Source organism: Plectropomus leopardus, chromosome 12 (genome assembly GCF_026936395.1).
Source record: "Plectropomus leopardus strain MGB_pleo_1.0 chromosome 12, ASM2693639v1, whole genome shotgun sequence".
In the NCBI taxonomy this organism is placed as follows: domain Eukaryota; kingdom Metazoa; phylum Chordata; class Actinopteri; order Perciformes; family Serranidae; genus Plectropomus; species Plectropomus leopardus.
In genome coordinates, this window is record NC_142187.1 from 28,613,503 (window position 1) to 28,634,157 (window position 20,655).

General features: G+C 39.2%; 1 protein-coding gene across 1 annotated transcript in view; it reads right to left on the bottom strand.

The window, feature by feature from the left end:
• Window positions 1-440: 440 nt before the first annotated feature.
• prkci (protein kinase C, iota) overlaps window positions 441-20,655 on the bottom strand; it is a 41,733-nt gene continuing 21,518 nt past the window's right edge. Inside the window, exons 6-18 of the mRNA XM_042497331.2 lie at window positions 20,258-20,395; window positions 20,062-20,116; window positions 18,089-18,141; window positions 16,017-16,193; window positions 12,559-12,656; window positions 11,584-11,670; window positions 11,344-11,479; window positions 11,110-11,197; window positions 9,536-9,661; window positions 7,893-7,972; window positions 7,498-7,587; window positions 2,656-2,771; window positions 441-2,165 (exon numbers count right to left, since the gene is read on the bottom strand). Of these exons, the coding sequence (XP_042353265.1) occupies window positions 2,078-2,165; window positions 2,656-2,771; window positions 7,498-7,587; window positions 7,893-7,972; window positions 9,536-9,661; window positions 11,110-11,197; window positions 11,344-11,479; window positions 11,584-11,670; window positions 12,559-12,656; window positions 16,017-16,193; window positions 18,089-18,141; window positions 20,062-20,116; window positions 20,258-20,395 (1,332 nt within the window). The 3' untranslated portion in view covers window positions 441-2,077. The remainder of the gene's footprint in view (window positions 2,166-2,655; window positions 2,772-7,497; window positions 7,588-7,892; window positions 7,973-9,535; window positions 9,662-11,109; window positions 11,198-11,343; window positions 11,480-11,583; window positions 11,671-12,558; window positions 12,657-16,016; window positions 16,194-18,088; window positions 18,142-20,061; window positions 20,117-20,257; window positions 20,396-20,655) is intronic.

Sequence of the window (20,655 nt, forward strand, 5' to 3'; positions counted from 1 at the left end):
GTTTTTTTTCTTGTTACAAGATTATTTTTTTGGCTTTTGCCTTTATTGAAGATAGGAAAGCTTAAGCGTGAAAGGGTACGTGGAGCACCCACTTTACCAATCTGATAACTGGGCGCCCAAAGTTACAAGAAAATTTGCTACAAAAAAACGAATTATTGGAAAATTATCAGATCATTTGGGGAGAATATTAATTCTATAATGATTGTAATTATATATTTAAAATTAAGTTACAGAAAAATAATTGTATTACGATTAATATTTTTTATTTTATTTTAGCAGTTGTTTTCTGGTCATTTCCTGTTTTTTTCTTCCTTATTTCAGGTAATTAAAATATTTGGGTCATTTTTTAAATTTTTAAAGAAATTTTTAAAGAAATTGAGCCAATTTTCTCAGGTTTCAAAGGGATAAATTAAGGACAGACCCACGCTGACACAAGCACGTATTACCACAAGGAGAGAAATAAAATGTTTATTTTACCGTCTGTGTTTTTTTCTTTGCACACTAATAATAATAAACGTCAGCAGAGTCCTCTGGGTGGTAAACATCCCCAAAACACAACAAATACAACAAATAGTGTTTCCATCAGGTTCACCCAGTAACATTTTGGAATCAATGTAGTGATAAAAAAAAAAATCAAAATTTAATCTGATTGACAAAAAAAGTAACAAAAAAAAGCTAAAGTAACGTGCAACAGATGAACAAGTTCCTCCGGTCACCACGTGAGCCCGTTAACGTTTTCAGAGTAGAGAGAAGCTTCGAGTGGACGAGAGTCTGGAGGTTCATGCGCCATCGCTTAGTGTCGTTACAGTCAGGGGAGAGAGCGGCTCTTCAGAGCCTCGATATGCTTCGGTTTTACAAAATATCTCATTCAGGTTATGGTCGATGTGGAAAAAACGGAGCGCACAGTCTGCAGTCTGCGTCGTGGCTTTGAACTTCTGACCGAACTCTCGTTTCAACAATCACTTTTGATTTACGATGAAAGACGTGGAATGGAGAAAGTACAAAAAAAAAGATGACAGACGATGTTTCAGAAAGGCATAGTATTAAAAAAAATGAGCAAAAGAAATCTGAATATATAAATTCTATGACTCGGGACAGCACATCTTTATGTTCACTGTACCTTCGATTTCGTACCAGCCAGACATTTTTCAGAAAAATGTTTTTTGGTCCTGTTTGTTTCATGGATGGTCTGCACAGTAAAATCTAAGCTGTGCTCTAGCGTTTTTAGATGTGCTTCTCTTCCAGCTCAATCCCTGCATAGCGAGCTCTTTATTGTTTTCACAGTTTGAGTATTAACTCTTTGTTAGTGTCGGGTGGTTTCTGCTGTATTCCTCATTCTGCGGCGAAGGGACTTGAAGCAGACACCGTCCAGATGTTGCGTATTCGTCTAAACAACGACGCCTGAACCTTTTTTTTTATCAGGCTGGACATTTAGAAGACATTAGAACAACATATATAATGATGTTGTTAAATAAAACATGAGAAAAATATATAGATTTTTTAACCTTTTGTTAGTGTTATGCTTTTCTCTACAGAAGGGGCGACAAATCCAAAATGACTTTCCGATGATTTGAGTTGTCAGTTTTGTCCGTCTGTGGCTTGAAGCTAAAAAGGCCTTGTCTAACATTTATAGTAGAATCATATATATACAAATAAAATATGCATTGAAAACGCTCCACCAGCTGGAAGGAGAGGATGTTCAGTTCATCTGTCGGGGGCCGAGCCTCACCCGCCGCCCCCGATGTACAGCAACCTTGGAAGAACTTTGTAGCCTCGTCGGCTACCGATAAAGAGGCCCCGATGAGAAAAATCGATATCAGTGCAGATTTACATGATATAAAAATAATTAAGAAAGAAGGTAGGCTTAAGGGCAAGTGGTTATAAATGGCAGAGTGTGAGACTGGTTTTGGCAAATAAGCGTTCTACGGTGCATGTGCGGCCCTCGAACAGAAGGTTGATGTCGCCCGGGTTGTCTCGTAACCATGCAGCTTGAAGACACTGAGACGCCACGTAACACGTGCATGAGAGTGTGTGTGTGAGTGGTTGGTGTGTGTGTGGGCACAGATGCCGTGTCCCCTCACACACACTCCTCCGCTGACATCAGGAGTGGGTTGATGTACTCGAATCCTTCAAACTCAGACTGGTCGATCTTCTTGACCACATCGCTGCGACGAAGGAAAGAAAATTGGCATCAATTATAGAAATTATGATGTTTTATAATACAGGCTTCACATTTTAACAGATTAGTTTTTCCATGACTTTTCAAGGACCCGTAATTTTAAAAAAAATCTTGCGGTACAGACACAAAATATATTTAAACGTAATTTCAGCTAGCTGGCGTACATGAAGGGAGAGATGGATCGCAGAAAAAAATAAACGTACATGATGGTAAACAAAACGTGACATATCGACGCACATTAGATCTACTTAATGTCAATAGCTTCAGAAAAATTAAATTGCCGCCAGGTTACATTATGTGGAAGGTTAACCACTGAAGATTACTCTAACAATTTCATAACACGCAACAAAAATACCATGACTTTTCCAAAACTTTTCCAGGTCTTCAATGACCGTGGGAACCCTGATAAATAGTGAAAATTACATGTTACGTTAATTCTGATAAAGTGACAGCGAGATAATTAATTTGGGACTCACTCGTCATCAGGCGTGAGCTGGATGGGCTCGTTGGTGAACTGGGCGTCGAAGTTGTCCAGTCCAAATTCCCCTGAGATGTTGGGCTTGAAAGGAGGCACCACCTGCTTATGCTCCAGCTGAAACAGCGACACAGAATCACTTCATCAGAACTGCGACCGACTCCGACCGACCGTTACGTCGGTCAAAACGGATTTGGCTGTTCAATAACAATATTCATCTATTTGTTCATTTTTCCAGTTTGAACAGAGTTAAACGAACATGAAGGTCGTCAGATTATTTCCTGCTCATTCTGTCCCGTCTGTCCTCATTGTTTACTGATTTTATATTTGGAAACCTCGACTTGCCCAGCTAGAAGTTGGGAGAAGAAGCGTTCACGAACTGGTGAACTGATTGAATCGACAGAGAGGCGTTTGCCTCAAACACGATGTGTACCATCCCACTTACACCTCGGCTACTTGCGATTACATTTATCACATTAAAAATAATGCTGGTGCATTTACTTGCACCTGTAATTACTTTCGTTTTCACTTACGTGTTTAATTAATTCATTCATTGTCTTTACTGACAATAAAAACACGTGATCACTCTCCGAATATCTAAACCCAGAAGTAATAATGACAGTTGTTGACCGAAAGAAAATTTATCTGCAGGTGCTTTCATAATCGATGGACAATTTCAGTTATTTTCCAGAGACAAACATTTTTCTGGCTCCGGCTTCTTAGCTTTGAGGATTTGCTGTGTTTTATTTAAGTCAATGAAATATCGTTTATTTTGAACTGTGGGTCAGACAGAACGAGCACTCTGAAGGCATCGTATTAGGCTCTGGTTTGACCTTTTTCTTTGACATTTCTAATCACTAAATCATTTATGGATTGAGAAAATAAACTGTGTATTGCAGTCCCATAGTGATGGTTCAAACGTTATTTTGGAGCTGGGTCTATCATTTATGGGAAACGAGCTGAATAAGGTCACTAAAATCATCCCACCACAGATTTCTCTCCACTGATAAACACTCCAGCTGAGGCCCATTGTGCCGTTTAAAACTGTGACTAAAACCTTGATGACGCACTCAAAGTCAGCGCCTCAGATTATCACAGTGTGGAGGAAACTCTCAGTCCTTCATCCGTCTCTCAACTGGCACGCAACCACGCTCCCCCTGCAGGCCGACAACTGCACTGCAGGGCGAACTTTCAGGTTAGTGTGTGTGTGTGCGTGCGTGTGTGTGTGTGTGAGAGAGAGAGAGAGAGGAAGTGGGAGGGGTGTAAGCTGATCCCTCCAGACACTGTGACCGGCCGGTGGGTCCCTGCTCCAGACCAAACAGGGAAAAAGGGGTCATGTTGATCCCTGGCGAGCTGTCTGTCTGACTGTCCGTCTGTCTGTCTGTTCACTCGTAAAGGTCATTTCTGTCCACCTGACGAGTTTAAAGCGTGCCTGATCATTTACGCACGGGCAGAGTTTCAGAAGTACGCTCCTTTTTCTTTAAAGGCGTATTTACATAAAGGTGCAAAGAAACTTTTTTTTCCTCCCACAGTAACATGATTTGAATTTTCAATGCAGTAAAACCACATTTCAATCTTATAATGCATAAAATACTACTAGCATAAAATTGCTGAATTGATTCATAACAAAGAATAAAAAAAAAACTATATTGTTAATAAATGGAAATGTAAAAGAGAATAAAAACAGAGTAAATTATTAAGTATTTAAAATAAAAATAAAAATTATACAAACTTGGAAACTGTGTTGTCCACAGAAATTAGTCGTTCACTTAATCATCTGATGATATCAGAGGGTTTAAATTTGGGACTGAACAATAAAGCTGTCGGTTCAGCTGAGTTCATAGAGGAAAAACAAAAACAATAGCTGCAGGGTGCAAATTTAGTAAATTTAATTTCTCTCACTTTGAATTATACAAAAATAATAATTATAACTGTTAAATGCAAACACCAAAACACCTGTTTTTCTTTTATTTATGTATTTTTAAACGTGTTTCTAGCTTATCAGAGTAATATGTTGCACAATATTATATTCAACTGGTTCAGTCCTGCGACAAAAATTACATTTAATTTGTAGCATTTACATACGGTCTGCAACTGGCAAAGAAAAATTATGTATTAAATTTTTCTGTCATAAAATCTGTGTTGAAGCGTTAAGTCGATGAGTCAGTCTACAGAAAATTAACAGCCAACTATTTCGATAATTCATTCATTGTCGTTTTTTAAGCCGAACAGTTAAACGTTTGCTGGTTCCAGCTTCTCAAATGTGTCACAGTTTAATAAATAGGGAAAATCATTTGTAGTTTCAACCTTTTATAAAAATGTTATTTAGATCAGCCTGTCATCTTTTTTTTGAATGTCACAGCACGCCACAAAAACTGAGAAAAACGATTAGATATTTGTTTAATTTTACAGTTCTGTCATCGAACAGGAATGTCGTTCACTCCTAAATGACTTTTACTCGTCGCTGACACTGAGAACAGGACGCTTCATTAATCACTGAGTATTTTTAGTCTGAGTTTAATGTTTAGTGAAATTCCTATTAGTGATTCTGAGAAGCTCAATATAGTCGAGTCCTTTTCATTTACATCACACAAAGGTCTTTATAAAAAGGACCAAAATTAGGGATGACCTAATTTGATCTCTATCAGGGCATTTTTTAAATGATCAGGATCGGCTACATTGAGCCAGATCCAATCCTTTGTTTTACGTCACACAAATGTTTCAACTGGCAAAAGTTTCATGCAAAGCAATGCAAAGTGCAGCCGTCATCAGCTCCATTACTCCCCGTCTCTCCTCCAATCTGCGCCCGCCCACCGTGACACAGCGCACACGACAAATGACAGCAAAATGAAGTGTGTATTTATGTTATACACTGAAGTTACGAGCACTCCTTTCAGCTCCTGCACTTTACTGTCGTCTCTGGCACATTTCTGTCTTCTTTCTGACCTGTTTTCTGTTACTGTTTTTAATGGTGTGAATAAATAAATGAAATGAGAAAATCAAGTGTGAAATATTTTTGGCCAGATAACTCGATATTCACATTATGACAACAGCGCAGGGCTGACTATTAGTGCTTTCACTAAATATTTACACAATGAGATTTTAGTAATCAGGAAAGTGGATATAATGACTAAGTGAGCTAGAGCAGCCTGGTTAGTAAAAAACAACACTCATGAGATTACGATGTCCAAAATTTAAGGCGATATCTAGTCTCATATCATGATATTGATATAATATCCATATATTGCACAGCCCTGATGCCGGTTCACCAGGGAAGGCACAGAGACAAACAATCTGTCACACACGACTGCAGGTGTTTACAGGGAACCACGCAGAAGCTAATAATATCATTACTCTACAGCCGCTACATTGTACAATCAGCATGTAATTTATGTCAGGTTAAAGCCACATTATGGCCGAACCACTGCGGTAAAACACACACAGCACTGCTACGCCGCATCCTCAAACACAATGTGTATTTGTTGACAAGCTGAGGGACGTGGAGCCGGCAAAGACGCCGTGAGAGGCCAAACAGTAATATTGTGCAAATAAGACTCTGCTAGCATCAACTGTGCAATGTGGACCGTTTACATGAGAGAGCTCCCCTCTGTGCTGCACTGGACTCACGTGCACATCCATCTTTTGCACACTTATTTGCACCTTTTTTTTCATTTTTATTGCTCTTTTTAATCTTCTTGGCTTTTTGTTTGTTTCTTTGTTCTCTGTACATCCTCTATCTCTATTATGATTAATATTGTTATTTTATTTTATTCTAGGTCAAGTGCCTTCCTTTATATATTTGCATTTATATATTTGCATATTTGCATTTTTGCCTTTTTTAACAAATATTTCATTCAGTTGCTGCTCTCTTATTTGCTGCTGCAACAAAACAATTTCCCTCACGGGATTAATAAAGTATTTCTATTTTATTTTATGCTATTCTGTCCTATGATGTCTATAGGATGAGGAGCTACATTAGAGAGGGTCATTTCTTACATGGTAGTTGAGATTTGGTTTACAAGGTTCCAAACTTACGAGACAACTTTTTGCCATAAGATGGATTTATTGATTTATTTTATGCGAGTCTGAGACATAACTTGCTGTAAAGCCGTATGTACTTCTTGTAAGAGAGCCAAGTGCTCTGTGGGATTTGGGAGGATGCCATTCTCCCTGCTGAAAGTTAGTGTACTTTTAGATCAGCTTTCAAACTGCTATTTTTTTTTAGGTGGAAAAGCTATATAATTTTGCTTTAAAGCAAAAATGTGTCAGTTTCCATTCTAATAATACATTTATTAATGGCTTCCTTATGACGATAGAAAGTTGTTTCACAATCTGATGGCTTGATTGATTTCTCCTTCAGACAAATGAAATGAAATGTTCACCTGTGACACTTCACCTCTACAGTATCTGCTCTCCTGTCCTGTCAGTCAGTGATCCATCTCCACTCATTTCTTTTCCATCTCTGACTTCCTGTCTTGGTCAGTCCGTTAGTCTGGCTGTCTGCTGCTGTCTGTCCTCTGCTGTTTGTTTCTCAGCCCTGTCTCTCTGCCTGCTCAACAGGACACGAGTCTCATGGCATCACTAATAACCCTCAGCTTTGACAGAGCTTCTACGCCTGCAGGGCAGCAGAGAGAGAGAGGGTGACCCCGTGCACTTGGATTTGACCTTCTGCTGTCTCGCAGCAGCTTTCTGTTTTTCCTTCTCCCTGCGATCGATATATGGATTGATTTTGACCTATTTAGCAACCGGGCATGCACTGGCACCTTCATTTGAAATTATGATTAATATCGTGATTATGCCAACGAACTCAAGAAAAGTAGAAGAGAAGATTTAAAAAACTCACAAGGTCCCAGTCGACGTTTCGGAAGAATGGATGGCCCATGATGTCGGCAAAGCCTGTCTGAGGGTGGCAGCCTAGACGCTCCTTGGGATCCTGTGGGAGCGAGGGCGAAAGAAGGGTGAGAGACGGTGTGAGATGATGGCAGACGAAAAGTCAGATGACGGGCAAGAAAGGTAGAGAGGGTGAGAAAGGAGAGAATGTGCAAGAAAGGTGGAAATGAGGAGAGGATTTTGGTGAAGGGGGAAATACAGATAGATGAAGAGGTATAAGAGCCACAGAGTGATGGGGGTGGAAGGACGTGAGGGATGGCAGTGGCTCCCACTAAAGCCATAATAATGTAATTCTCAGGGGAGAACACTGTTTTACGATTGATCCCGACATGTCTGACCCTTTCTTACCTTGTTGAGGAATCCCTTGAGGACGCTGGCGGCTTTGACTGACAACGAGCGGGGGATTCTGATCTGTTTTTCCAATATTACTGCAGGAGGTGAGAGGAAAAGAGAGGGGAGAGAGGAGTGAGACGGACGGTCCCTGGAGGCTAGGATGACAGAAGACGGCACTGACCCTGCTGCAGTTACGAGTTCAGTCCTGTCGAGTCTACTCGTGTTGAACATAATGCACGGAAGCCTTTCGACGAAGTGTCGAGGCCCTCTGATGAAGCCGTCATCAAATAATATTTCAGTCGCATTTTAATTCCCGTCAATCCAACGCTTTTCTGGCAGCTTTAAGAAAACACTGACATGTTTTGAAACAGTATTTTCAATGAAATAACGACATGCATTCACACGTTTCTCTGTAACAGATGGCGTGTGCCTGGTGCCGGGTGGAGGGGCTACTGCAAAGGTGTCAATACAAAGGTGTGACATGATTCCATGGTGCTTTTTTCCCTCAGGTTATAAACTTTAGCAGCATGTGCACGTACGTGTGTGTGTGTGTGTGTGTGTGTGTGTGTGTGTAGGGCTATCATGATAACCACGGTATTACAGTATTGAAAAGCCAACAGCAAGGGATGGCAAGGAACCGCCACAACTGCTCTGTTCATGTTTCTTTATTTCACGGGAGCATCGTGGAGTTACTGTCTATTCTGCACTGAGGGCGTTTCTTTCTTATTTCCTAGACTTAAAAAAAATGTAACTTCAGGCAAAAGACTGCAGCCGCTCATTACTGCCACTTTTTACCCCGCCGGTAACAGCGGAGGAGGGGCCACAAATATCAAACTCCACATCACTGAAAAACAACAAGAATGGACAGGGCTCATACACAATTTTACAATAACATTTCAATGACTTGGAGGCAAATTTTAAAGACAATACAATTTTCTGAAACGTCCCCTGATACTTCTTATCAGTTCTGTTTAATTACCATACCATTATGTTATCTAAAAAAAAAAAAAGAATTTAAAGCAGGATTGGAACTACATAATTATATTACCAATGAAAACAAAACCACACTTTTTGTTCTAAAAAGATTTTTGGGTATTCTTTTTTAAAGAAAACATCTCGGCTTTTTTAAAAAAAAAAAACATTCAAAAATATTTGAATGATTAATGGTGTAATATTTGGAGAGTTTTAAAGAAAACATGCCTTCCAGATGAGGGATTGGAAGACATGTTTTCTTTAAAAATCACCAAAAATTACACCATTTATCATTCAAATTCCTAATGGTCCCTGGACACATCATGTGTTATCATATCGGTTTGTCAAACAAAATTCCAGACTTTTGCCTCCGCCGACATTCAGATTCATAGCAGCCTGACGCAACTAAAGCGCCTCAGCTGAAAAATACACAACATGAACGACTATTTAATTTGTCTTCATTGTTGTCACTTAAAAAGCAAAAGCAACAACATAGCCAACAGCCTGACAGTAAAGCTTATTTAAAACACAATACAATCAGGATAAATTAAGTTATTTGAAAAAATAACAAAAAATGGCAGTGATACCACATATTGAGCCAGCCTTGATCACCGCAGGGGAAAATCCTTTACTGTGTGTGTGTGTGTGTGTGTGTGTGTGTGTGTGTGTGTGTGTGTGTGTGTTACCTTGGAAGAGGTAGTCTTCTGTGTTCTGGTCTGGGTTGTCAGAGCTCCCGACGATGTCGAAGGGCGACCGGCCCGCCATCATCTCAAACATCAGCACGCCCAGCGCCCACCAGTCGACACTGAACCCTGAACACACACAAACACAAACACACACATTGAATGTTGCAACAAGAAAAGAACATCGAGAGACACAGACACAGACACACACAGACACAGACACACAGACACACACACACACACACACACACACACACACACACACACACACACACACACACACACACACACACACACACACACACATTTTAACCCCCAAACAGAAACACAGCTGTGTGTGAAAAGTGCGCTGGAATCTCATTAACAGAGCAAACAAAACAAGGTATCGAATCACATTTATAACAATGTTCATGCATGTTCAAGCATAATTCTCATTATCTCCAGGTTCAAGGTATCTTTAACTCATATATTTCAAATACTGGCACAAAGCATAACAGTATTTTGGGGTTACTATAGCAACCACTCCCACCGTGAAAGCATACCAGTGTTTTTGCATGCTTTCACCCCTTGACATCAAATCTCATACTTAACATTTTTTTCAGAACGAGCCAATTAGAGCTGAACGGCAGTATCCTGAAATACACACAGTGATATGTTAAAACTGTTATATTTTTCACCTGAAATTAGCATCACGACACATGAAAATAGTGAAGAGAGACAAAAGGTTTGGTAAGAGATTTGTCTCAGAATAATAAAAATATAATATGCGGCGATAATATGCTGATAGATATGGGAAATCAAATAGTTTAATATGGATTGCTTCGTGTAAACTCCTCACCCAAGAAAGAAAGTTACGTGAACATGCCTCTTCTGTTGACTCTTGTTATGCCTCTTTTTTATTCTGTTGTTGTTGTTGCACACTTAATAAATCAATCTCAAAGTAATTATAATTGGTCGCTGGCTGTGCAGGCGGCGCCCTCGAAAAAACCAGCAGCACATGTGTAATTAAATTAGACTTAATTATGTTATTCATCAGATAAACTAAACAGTTTGTCTTCACGTATAAAAGCACACTGAGCTAGTTTCCAAGTTGTGTGAAGCAGTAAAATGGATTATGTACGGTAACGTGGTGGATTTAATTATAACAGTGAATCCAACAAGGATTCTGTTTCATGCACATTAAGCGATTTTTTAGTATAATTTTATACTCAGCTGATGAGGTTTTTTTTGTTTTTTTACTGTCAACATTCTGCTACAGCGCCCCCATCCCCACAGAGATGCTTGCAAGGTTCATCTTATTTTTTTATTTTATTTTTTCATTTTTTAAAATGTATTTATTATTTTTTTGCAGCAGTGCTTTGTAAGTTCTGCTTATTTTTTTTATAGATATTTTAAAATTATTTTTATATTTTTCTAATTTTCAGCTTTTTTTGTCTTAATTTCCTATTTTTTGTTTTATAGTGTGCATGCTAATTTAATCCTAAACCCAGACATTACTGGATAATGCCTCCTGTACTGTATCACAGCAAATGAAATTGTAGCATTTCTACTGAGTGCTTGCGTATTGTAATTCTCACCGTAATCCTCTCCTCTGAGTATTTCAGGAGCGATGTAATTAGGGGTACCACAGAAAGTGCTTGTTGTATCACCTGGTCTCAAGCCCTCCTGCAAAAACAAAAAGATCACCAGCTATGAGATCATGTCAGAGGGCCGTTAAACCGACACTGGAGCTTTGCAGGTGCTTTTATCATTTAGCATCGTGGCGTCATTAGAGCCACCGCTTTTCATACACATTAAACCGCAAAGCCCACCTTGCACATGCCGTAGTCTGTAAGTTTGATGTGTCCCTCAGAGTCCAGCAGCACGTTGTCCAGCTTCAGATCTCTGTAGATGATTCCCCGCTCGTGGAGGTAGTTAAGTGCCAGACTGATCTCTGCTGAGTAGAATCTGACAGAGACATTCAGGTGTTTTCATTATCACATATGAGCACCGAAAGACTTGAAACAAAATCAATCTCTCTCATTTTAATGAGACAAAAAGTGCGACTCTACCTGGCGTGTTCTTCTGGGAGTTTCCTTTGTCTTTGCATGTGGAACATGAGATCTCCACCGTTCACATATTCAATAACAAAGAACAGTCTGTAGAAAAGAAGAGAAAATGTTACAGTTTCTTTCTTTTTTTGAACTTAAATACATCATACAAAACTGCTGTTTCCCTTTAAGAGGACCTAAGAATCTATTTTGTCGATTAGCTTCTAACTAAGGACGTACCAATCAGATCTTAATGATCGGTATCGATCAGCTATACTGAGCTTCGTATAAAGAACACTGTAAACTGGAAGAAATGTGCCCCCCCCCGTCCCCGTCTATTCCTGATGTTATGTATTTCTTAAAGCCAAAAAAAATCAAATACACACTCAAAAGGTCCTCTGAAACCTTTATATATGAAGACCGTTTTGGGATTGTTGTGTTTGCTAGAATAAAGAATAAGTTGGTACCTATAAATGTTGAGTAAAGCAGAGAGCTGTTTTACTTTGTTTGTTTTACTTTTTTTTATTTTATTTCTTCTTCTTCCTCTTCATGTTTGTTGTTGTTGTTATTATTATTATTATTACATTTTAAATATTTTATTTATTTATTTATTGGGGGGGGTTCTCTCTTCTTTTGTTTCTTTTTTTGCCCCCTCTCTTTTTTATATTTTTTTATTTGTTTGAGTAATTAATACAATTATTTGATGAAGTATGCTGTTTTCCCTCCCTCACCTGAATGTATTTTGTAACCTGTAATCCTTTGGGTGGGTGGGCAGAGTGTTCGGGGGATGAAGACAAATATACATGTTCTGTACCCTTTTTTTCTGGGATAAAGAAAAATCCATCCAACATTTTTTTAAAAAGGAGTATTTCGTTTTCTTTAGATTTATCTAGTTTCGGTACTTCCAAATTAGGATTTTAGAAGTTGTAGAAAGTTAATGTTGTGCTGCACGTTGCAGAATGAACCGTGCGACTCCAACAGAAGAGACGCTCTCACCTGCTTTCTGTCTGAAAACACGAGTGGAGGCCGACCAGGAAAGGATGATTAGACGCCTGCTCGAAAACGTGCTTTTCTGTTTGGACCCAGTCGATGTCCTGGAAGAGAAACACACAGAGACACACCCCCAGAGTAAATCAGAGACCACTCTGACACGGTATGCTTGAACTAATAAAAGCTGAATAGGCAGAGCGTTTGATCGACCCTCCTGCGCGGACAGAGACCCGGGCGGGCCGCGGCAGATAAAGGGCTGAGCCGGTAGAAGCAGGTCTCTATCGATGGCCGAATGATAATATGTCTGGACACGGATGCGGCTCGCGCTGACAGGGCAGGGACACCAGAACACTTCACCATTGATCGAAAGGCACTTGTCAGTTTGTCAATCACACTAAGTGCGTCTAATCAAGGCTAACTACTCCGACTGCCTGTGACTGTGCCGCTACACGTGTACGCTGAGATCAATTTCTGATGACATGATGGTTTATCTACATCTTCTTAAAAGGACTGATGGCTTGAAAAGGTCCGTCGACTTAACTCAGTGTTTCACACAAGATACACAAGACGGCTGTTCAATAACACGAGACAAATGTTTGTTGAGTTTTGAGTAGCAGCTCTTATTAACCGTGCTAACAGCATTAATTATGATTGTGATAATTGCATTAATTATACACGGCAGTGACAGGAGACTGATGGCTTCACTATTTACTAACCTTCTAACATTTCAGAGCGTCAGAGGGCTGTAAAAGTTTGTGTATTTGTACTGAACCGTCATAGTAAGGGGGTCACGGTCCGGTGCAGTATTTTATAACATATCTACGATTTTAGGTCATTTCCAGGTCTTGGATGTGTCTAGGACTTTAGGTAATTTCTTAAATTTTAGAACATTTCCTGGATTTTCAGGATGTCTCGAAGATTTAAGGACATTTCTCCGATTTTAGGATGTTTCGAGGACTTCAGAATGGTTCTAGGATTTCATAGCATTTCTAGGATTTTAGGACACTTCCAGGACTTCAGGACATTTCTCGGATTTTAGGAAGTTTCTTGGATTTCAGGATGTTTCTCAGATTTTAGGATATTATGGGCTTAGCTAGGACCTCTGTCCGGGGCTTGCGGGGGATCATCCCCTGTCACTTTTTTCTTTTTTGCTAAACAAGCTCTATTTTGATGCCATTTTATGCACTCTGGCACCTTATGTATACTGGAGGTACACAAACAATTATATCACAATTATACCACTTTACTTTTTATTGTGAATTAGAAAATGGTTGGCAGGCCACAGGCTGTAAGCTGACTATCACTGGCTTAGACTGGTCGCTTACGCACGGAGCAGGTTAGGACATCTTCACTGGGAAACACTGAAACAATGTGATGTTTGCTCGTCATCATCACGACCAGTTAGGACTTTTCAAAATGCATTAAAAGAATTGACCCATTTTCTGCAGTACTGAACTCTCCAAAACAGTGATTTTGTTCATGTTAAACCCCTAATAGATAGATTTGTATTGTTATTGTTAAACTGGACAGACTGAAAGACACAATTTCACTTTTTAGATATTGCATATTTTTCCTTTGTAAGTAGCTATCAAACATAGACTCCTCAAAAGAGGATGACTGGTCTAGAAGCTGTAATGTATGCATGTAATGTATTAAGTCACTTGTTTGACTATTAAAAAAGAAGCAAGATTACATGAGATGCTGAAGTGATTAGTTCATTAATTAATAAGTTGATCAACATTATCAAATATTTCATAATTGATGAATAATAAGCTGTTCAAAAAAGAAAGCAAACAAATGATTCTCAGATTCAGCCTCTCCAATGTGAGAATTTGCAGCTTTCTCTTTTTCATTGTAAATAGAATAAAGTCATACTTTGGACTTTTGACTGGACAAAACAAGACGTTTAAAGAGTTTTAAAAATAAATTTTCAAATATTTTGTCACATATAATATAGTATAAACATTCAAACAACTGAGAAAATAACTGAGTAATGAATCAGTCATTAAGGTAATTGTGAGATGTAGCCAGACACACCCACATCATGTCGTATTTTCATTTGCCTGAAACGGCAACAATGGGAATAGTTCAAATATTCCATAATAATATAATAATAAATAAATAGTTCAAATTAATTTGTACATTAACTTTTAACCTCAGTACAAGAAAACGACAGCTGGGTAGATTTATGTCTTTGATCTTGAGCCAGTTCATGCTAAATTCAGTCTTTAAAACACCGTCAAACTGCATGCATAGATACAAAAGAAGCAGTCCTACTCACAGTAAATGGAAACAAAAGAAACAAACCAAAAATTACGTTGATGGACTTTTAGAGCATTTTACCGAATGTGAATCCAAATCTGGTTATTGAATCAGAATGCTTTTGAATCCCTTATCAAATCTTTTGTGTCTACTTTAGTTTTTTATTTTGTTACTGCTCTTTTATATTCATTAAGCCTGCCATGACTCATTTTTTGCTGCGAGGGAAAACATTAAGCGTCAGACTTGTGACTAAGCTTATGCAAATTTTGCATTTCACTGTTGTTTTGTTGACTTTGTTTGTAACTCACACTTTGGATCGGTTGAGTCATAATCCGTCCACAGTTTAAGTTATGGTTTAAGGCTTTTCCGCTGTGTTCAGTAAGTCAGTCTTGTTAACAACTGTGTCACTGAGTTAGCACGTGTTTGTATACCTCACCAGTTTTTTTTTCCTTGTAGACCCCTGCAGTGTGAGAAAGAGGCAAAAGAGAATATCTAAGAGAGATCGTTAATGAGAGATTCGATAAGGGATTCGTTGGCTGCCGAACTGAAAACGGCTATCAAAACCCATTCAATCCTAACTCCATAAAGGGTTTCACTTTAAAGGGGACCTGTTCAGCTCATTTTCAGGTCTATACTAGTATTTTGGGTTTCTGCTCAAACATGTTAACATGCTTTAAAGGTCCAGTGTATAGGATTTAGGGGGATATATCAGCAGAAATGAATTTTAAGATAATAAGTATGTTTTCTTTGTGAAGTCAGGTGAAATTAAAAAATGAATAAATAAAAGTAGCTCCCTGAGATTTTACAAAGTAAAAGTTTCTCCCATGCTGGAACTTTCTTTGCACTTTTTAATTAATTAATTTTATCTGCGATCGTAAAAATACAACGCCGATACAGATAATTGGCCCCAGTAATCGGTCAAACCCTACTCCTGACGTTAGCGTGTAGTTGCATGTGTAGACTGTAGATTGTGTTGTGCACTTGCAGCAGCATTCCTGGAGCAGATGACCATTTGAAGAAATCCGTCACAATCAGTCTGTTTCCTATCATTTGAAACTTTGGCCGCGTTTATTACAAACATCCGACATTGTAACGTCACATATACAGTATGACAGAAACAGGTCCCCTTTAATCAAAACCCACTGATTCTCGGTGTCAGAGTGCACGAGTGAAACATTTCGACTTTGATGTGCGCTGTTTACCTCGTCGTCATTGACCAGCTCTTTTTTCACCACCTTCATGGCGTAGATGCGCTCCGTCTTCTTCAGCTGCACCAGCAGCACCTTGGCGTAGCTGCCTCGGCCGATCACCCTGAGCAGATCGAAGTCTGCCAGGCCGAGGCTGGAAGGCGATTTCACCGGGTCCTCACTGCTCACCGCCTGACGGGCAGGTAAGACAGAGTAAGAGGGCATGCTCGACACATCGCGCTACACACAACATAATGTGATAAACACAAGGTCAGTTTGGCATGCAACATTTCAGTCAATCAATCTTTTCTCAACTTTTCAATGAACTATTGAATGAGCTGCGCCCAGTTGTTCAAAAAAAATTAATCTGCATCAGAATGGTCCCAGGTTTGAAAATCCCATGTTTTGTTATCCAGGATCAGTTAATCCATTTTACTTCATACTGGTTTATCAACAACAAGAAGGAAACAAAAATCTTTGTTCTTCTAACTTTAAATCATTGTTGTTCAATATTGATAGCTAAGGGTGGGTGATATGACCCTAAAATACTATTACAATATTTCCGGGCATTCTACGATAGTGATATTCTTGATGATCGGACAAAATACAGAAAAATACTATGTTACATAATATCGTGCATAACGCAACAAGTAACAATCTTGGAATATCACAATATGAATTTTTCTGGTTATATTAAAAATCATAACAGTATTATCGTGAATTATAAGATATGGCATACCCCCTTTTAATCGCTATTTTAGGAATTATTTTATGGGAACAAAATACTCTTTTAACTTGACTTAATAGGTTTTCTAATGTGTAATTAATCTATTTTATCACTGTAACGGTTAAACAAATAATGTGCAAATAAATACACAAATTATATATGATAAATGGATAGATGGAAAGGTGTATATGTATATTTAAACAACCAGTTTTATAACATTTTTTTGTGAAATCCATCCTGAATCCATCCTTCTGCTGGAATCATGATAATCCTGATTTTTTTTTAATCAAAGGTATCCTAATCCTACAAAATGTCTTGAACAACACAAACTGAAGGTTTGATATGCATCAAAACCAAGACTGGATTACATGATCAGATCCGATTTCAGATTTATTTATTTATTTTTATTCTGAACAACCCATGTTCAAGATCTGATCCAATCCCATATCCGATATCAGATCAAATTTCTTCTGCACAACTGGGCCCTGGTGATTTAGTTAGTGCACGAGGGTGATTTCCTTTGGGTGGTTTGCATGTGAAACTGCACCTCTTTATAAAAAGTAAATCTCAGTAATGAGTTTCTTGTCTGCATTAACCACCATCACGCCGCCACCATCAGATTAAGTGCTCCCCATATTAGTCCCACTCCTGTATAAACCTGATTACCACCCTCACCATTTCCTCGCCTATCTTCCCCTCTCCTCTCTTCTCTCCTGTAATCTCCTCTGTAGTGAACCGTTCCCACTACCTATCCATCTAACTCCGCTTTACGTCACACCCCCCATCCCCAGAGTCAGATACGGAACCGCAGATAAGATCATTTGGCTTGCCCTCTTTTATCTCCGTCTATCTGTGTCCAACTTGATCCATTTTTTATCCGTCTTCAGCTCCCTGCTCTGTTCAACCACCCCACTCCCCACGCCTCCAACCCCAAACTACATCCCGGGCCATTAATCAGCCTCGGGTGTTAAGAGCTGTGATAAAAGGTTACTTTATTAGCTCCACCAGAGGAAATCAATACTCACAGCACTGCGAGGGTGCCTACGTCTGCATGCGCTCTATATCACACATGCACAGCAGGTGGAAGAAGGATCACCCAAATGTACACAATGGCAAAATAAGCAAGAAAAACAAACAATTACAGGTGATTTTTTTTCTTCCCTCTTGCAAAACTAATTTCTCACTCACAATACACACCCACCCACACACACACACACACACGCACACACACACACACACACACACACACACACCCACCCACACACACACACACACACGCACACATCCATACAGAAAACATGACAGATTGACAGACTATGAGTCACACATCAACAGTGTTTGAAAAGATTTTCTCTCTCACCTCTTTCTCGCGTAATTCGTAAGTCAAGCTTTCAGTGGAGTTTTTTGGAGCGCCTGAGAGAGAGAGGAGAAAGTGACAGACAGACAGAAGGCGAGGGGGAGGCAGGAGAGGAAAAATAATGTAGGAGAGATGAGAGAAGGAGGAGAGAGAGTAGGTGAGAGACAGTCACACGCTTTGTTCACAGTCCCGCAGTCGCTTCTCTCTTCGATAGAAAACACCCGTTTCTATCCACTTGTTCAGCAATACAACAAAACAAGAGTAACTTTATTTTGCACTTGTGATCATGTAAAGGGACAGTTCACCTCAAAAGTACACACTTTCCTCTTACCTGTAGTGCCATTTTAGTTGTTTTGAGTGTTGGAGATATCACCCGTAGAGATGTCTGACTTCTATCCAATATAATGGAACTTGATGGCACTCAACTTGTGCTGTTAAAAGCGCCAAAAAACCTAACATTCATGTCTCTTTCCAAAAACCATGACCTGCCCACTCAAGATAATGCGCAAACCTTGCTGTGAGCAGTTTCATGTTGGATTTTTTTTTCCTACTGAACTTCATCCACCACCCTTACATCAGCGCTGAACGAAGCATGCACCTCATGAACGAGAGGCTCTTGACAGCGTGAGACATTAATGGCGTCCTCCTCAGCTGAGCTGTTACATGCTGATTTGGTTGGCGGGTTTAGTTTAGCAGCAAGAAAATAGTTCCTACATGAGACCGCTCAGAATAAGGTCTGTGGATTATCCTGAGTAGTTGGGTTAGATTTCTAGAATGAGACATTGCTGTTGAGATTTCATAATGTTATCGCATCTTTTTGGCCCTTTGAGCACCACAAGCAGAGCGCCATCTAGTTCTGTTATATTGTAGAGAAGGCAGACATCTCTACGGCTGATATTTCCAACACACACCAAAACAATGTAGATTAATAAATCCCACTTAACCCTGTGAAACCTGGGTAGATGGGCTTGATTTCTTGCAAAAACATGGATAGAAGACAATGAGCAACTTAAGAGAAATTACCTATAAAATTAGCAAGATATTAGTAAAAAGTACAAGAAAATGTACTGAAAATTAATTTTTGAAAAATCAAAACAACATAATTAACAAAAGGGACAAGTAAAAACTAAACTGCATTGATATGGCCTGTAAAAAATGATTAAAAATTCTAATATTCTGCACATTAAGTATATAATAATAAATAGATTTCTATGATGATTTGAAATACAGTTCTCTGAAAAAAATTCCCTTGCTTTAAAAAAAAATCTAAATCCATTAATTTCCTGAAATTTGCAGGACATTTCTTTACAAGTTACTCATTGCCTGTTTACTCATTTTTTTAAAAAGAAAACAAACCAACTTACTAAGACGAGCTGAGCTTTGCTCAGGGCTAAAAGGTTTAAAAACTCGTGAAAGGCGTCTGAATGCGGTGCAACAAGAGTGATGTCAACCCAGGTTTCAAAGGGTTCGGGTAGGAGGAAAAACATTTATTTTGAATTTGATGGTAAACTGTCCCTTTAAGTCATAATAATCAACATATTTCAAACCAGACTTAAACAAAGACATTTGCGTCTCAAATTCCCAGGTGGCCTGTGAGTGAGTATCTATGGTGTAAGGAGTTTCAGCTGCCTCATTAATAACAAAAACAACGACCCTAAGCCCTCTTATTCCAGTCAGCCTCGCAGCCACCTGACTGGACTTAAGTCTGCTGCTGTAGGTAAACCCCAGATGCAGCTGATCCGACTCGTAGTCTGGGTGGTCACTGATATGCTAATACGAACAGACCCCTGAGCTCAGCTTGTGTATTCTTTAAGGAAAAGTCTAATGATATTCTACATTTCCGTTAAAGTTAATTAACCTCATGAAAAACAATTAAACCAACAATTAATTGATCATAACAACAACTCTGCTGACTTCTGAAGACCATTAGTAAACACTTGTGTGTGTTCTCATGTGAGTGTGTGTGTGTGTGTTACCTGGCTGTTCAGTTTGGTCTAATTGACTCGATGGTGGGCCGGGCATGATTGGTTCCTAGGCAACAACATTTGTCATTCAGTATAATTGGCAATGAACAACAGAATATATACTTTAAGTATGTGTGTGAGTCACTGATGGTAGCAATCCACTTTACTCCATCAAGCGAATGAGTATGTCGTCTGTCACAGGCCTCACCTGGATCATCGCTCGGCCACACTCCACTGTGACCAGTTTATGGCACTTCTTGTGCACCAGCAGTTTGCAGTTGATGCATTTGTAGCCTTGTCTCCCCAGACCCCAGATCCGGTCTGTACAGATGGCACAGTGGGCTCGCTGAAACATCACCATCACAAACAAATAAGCACATCTGATTATTATTTTATATATTTCCATGTGCAGGTTTGACAGACAAACTTAATGAATGACTTAATGAACTTATTTTATCTATACAGCCGCCTTTGTGCAAGGAAAGCTCAGATGAGCTAAAAACCAACACTCATTCAATAAGGCCAGTATATCGAGCGATGCAAGTCGACTGAAAAAAAAAAAAGCATCACAGCATCTTGCTGGCTCACAAGAGGTCTCACGTCTTC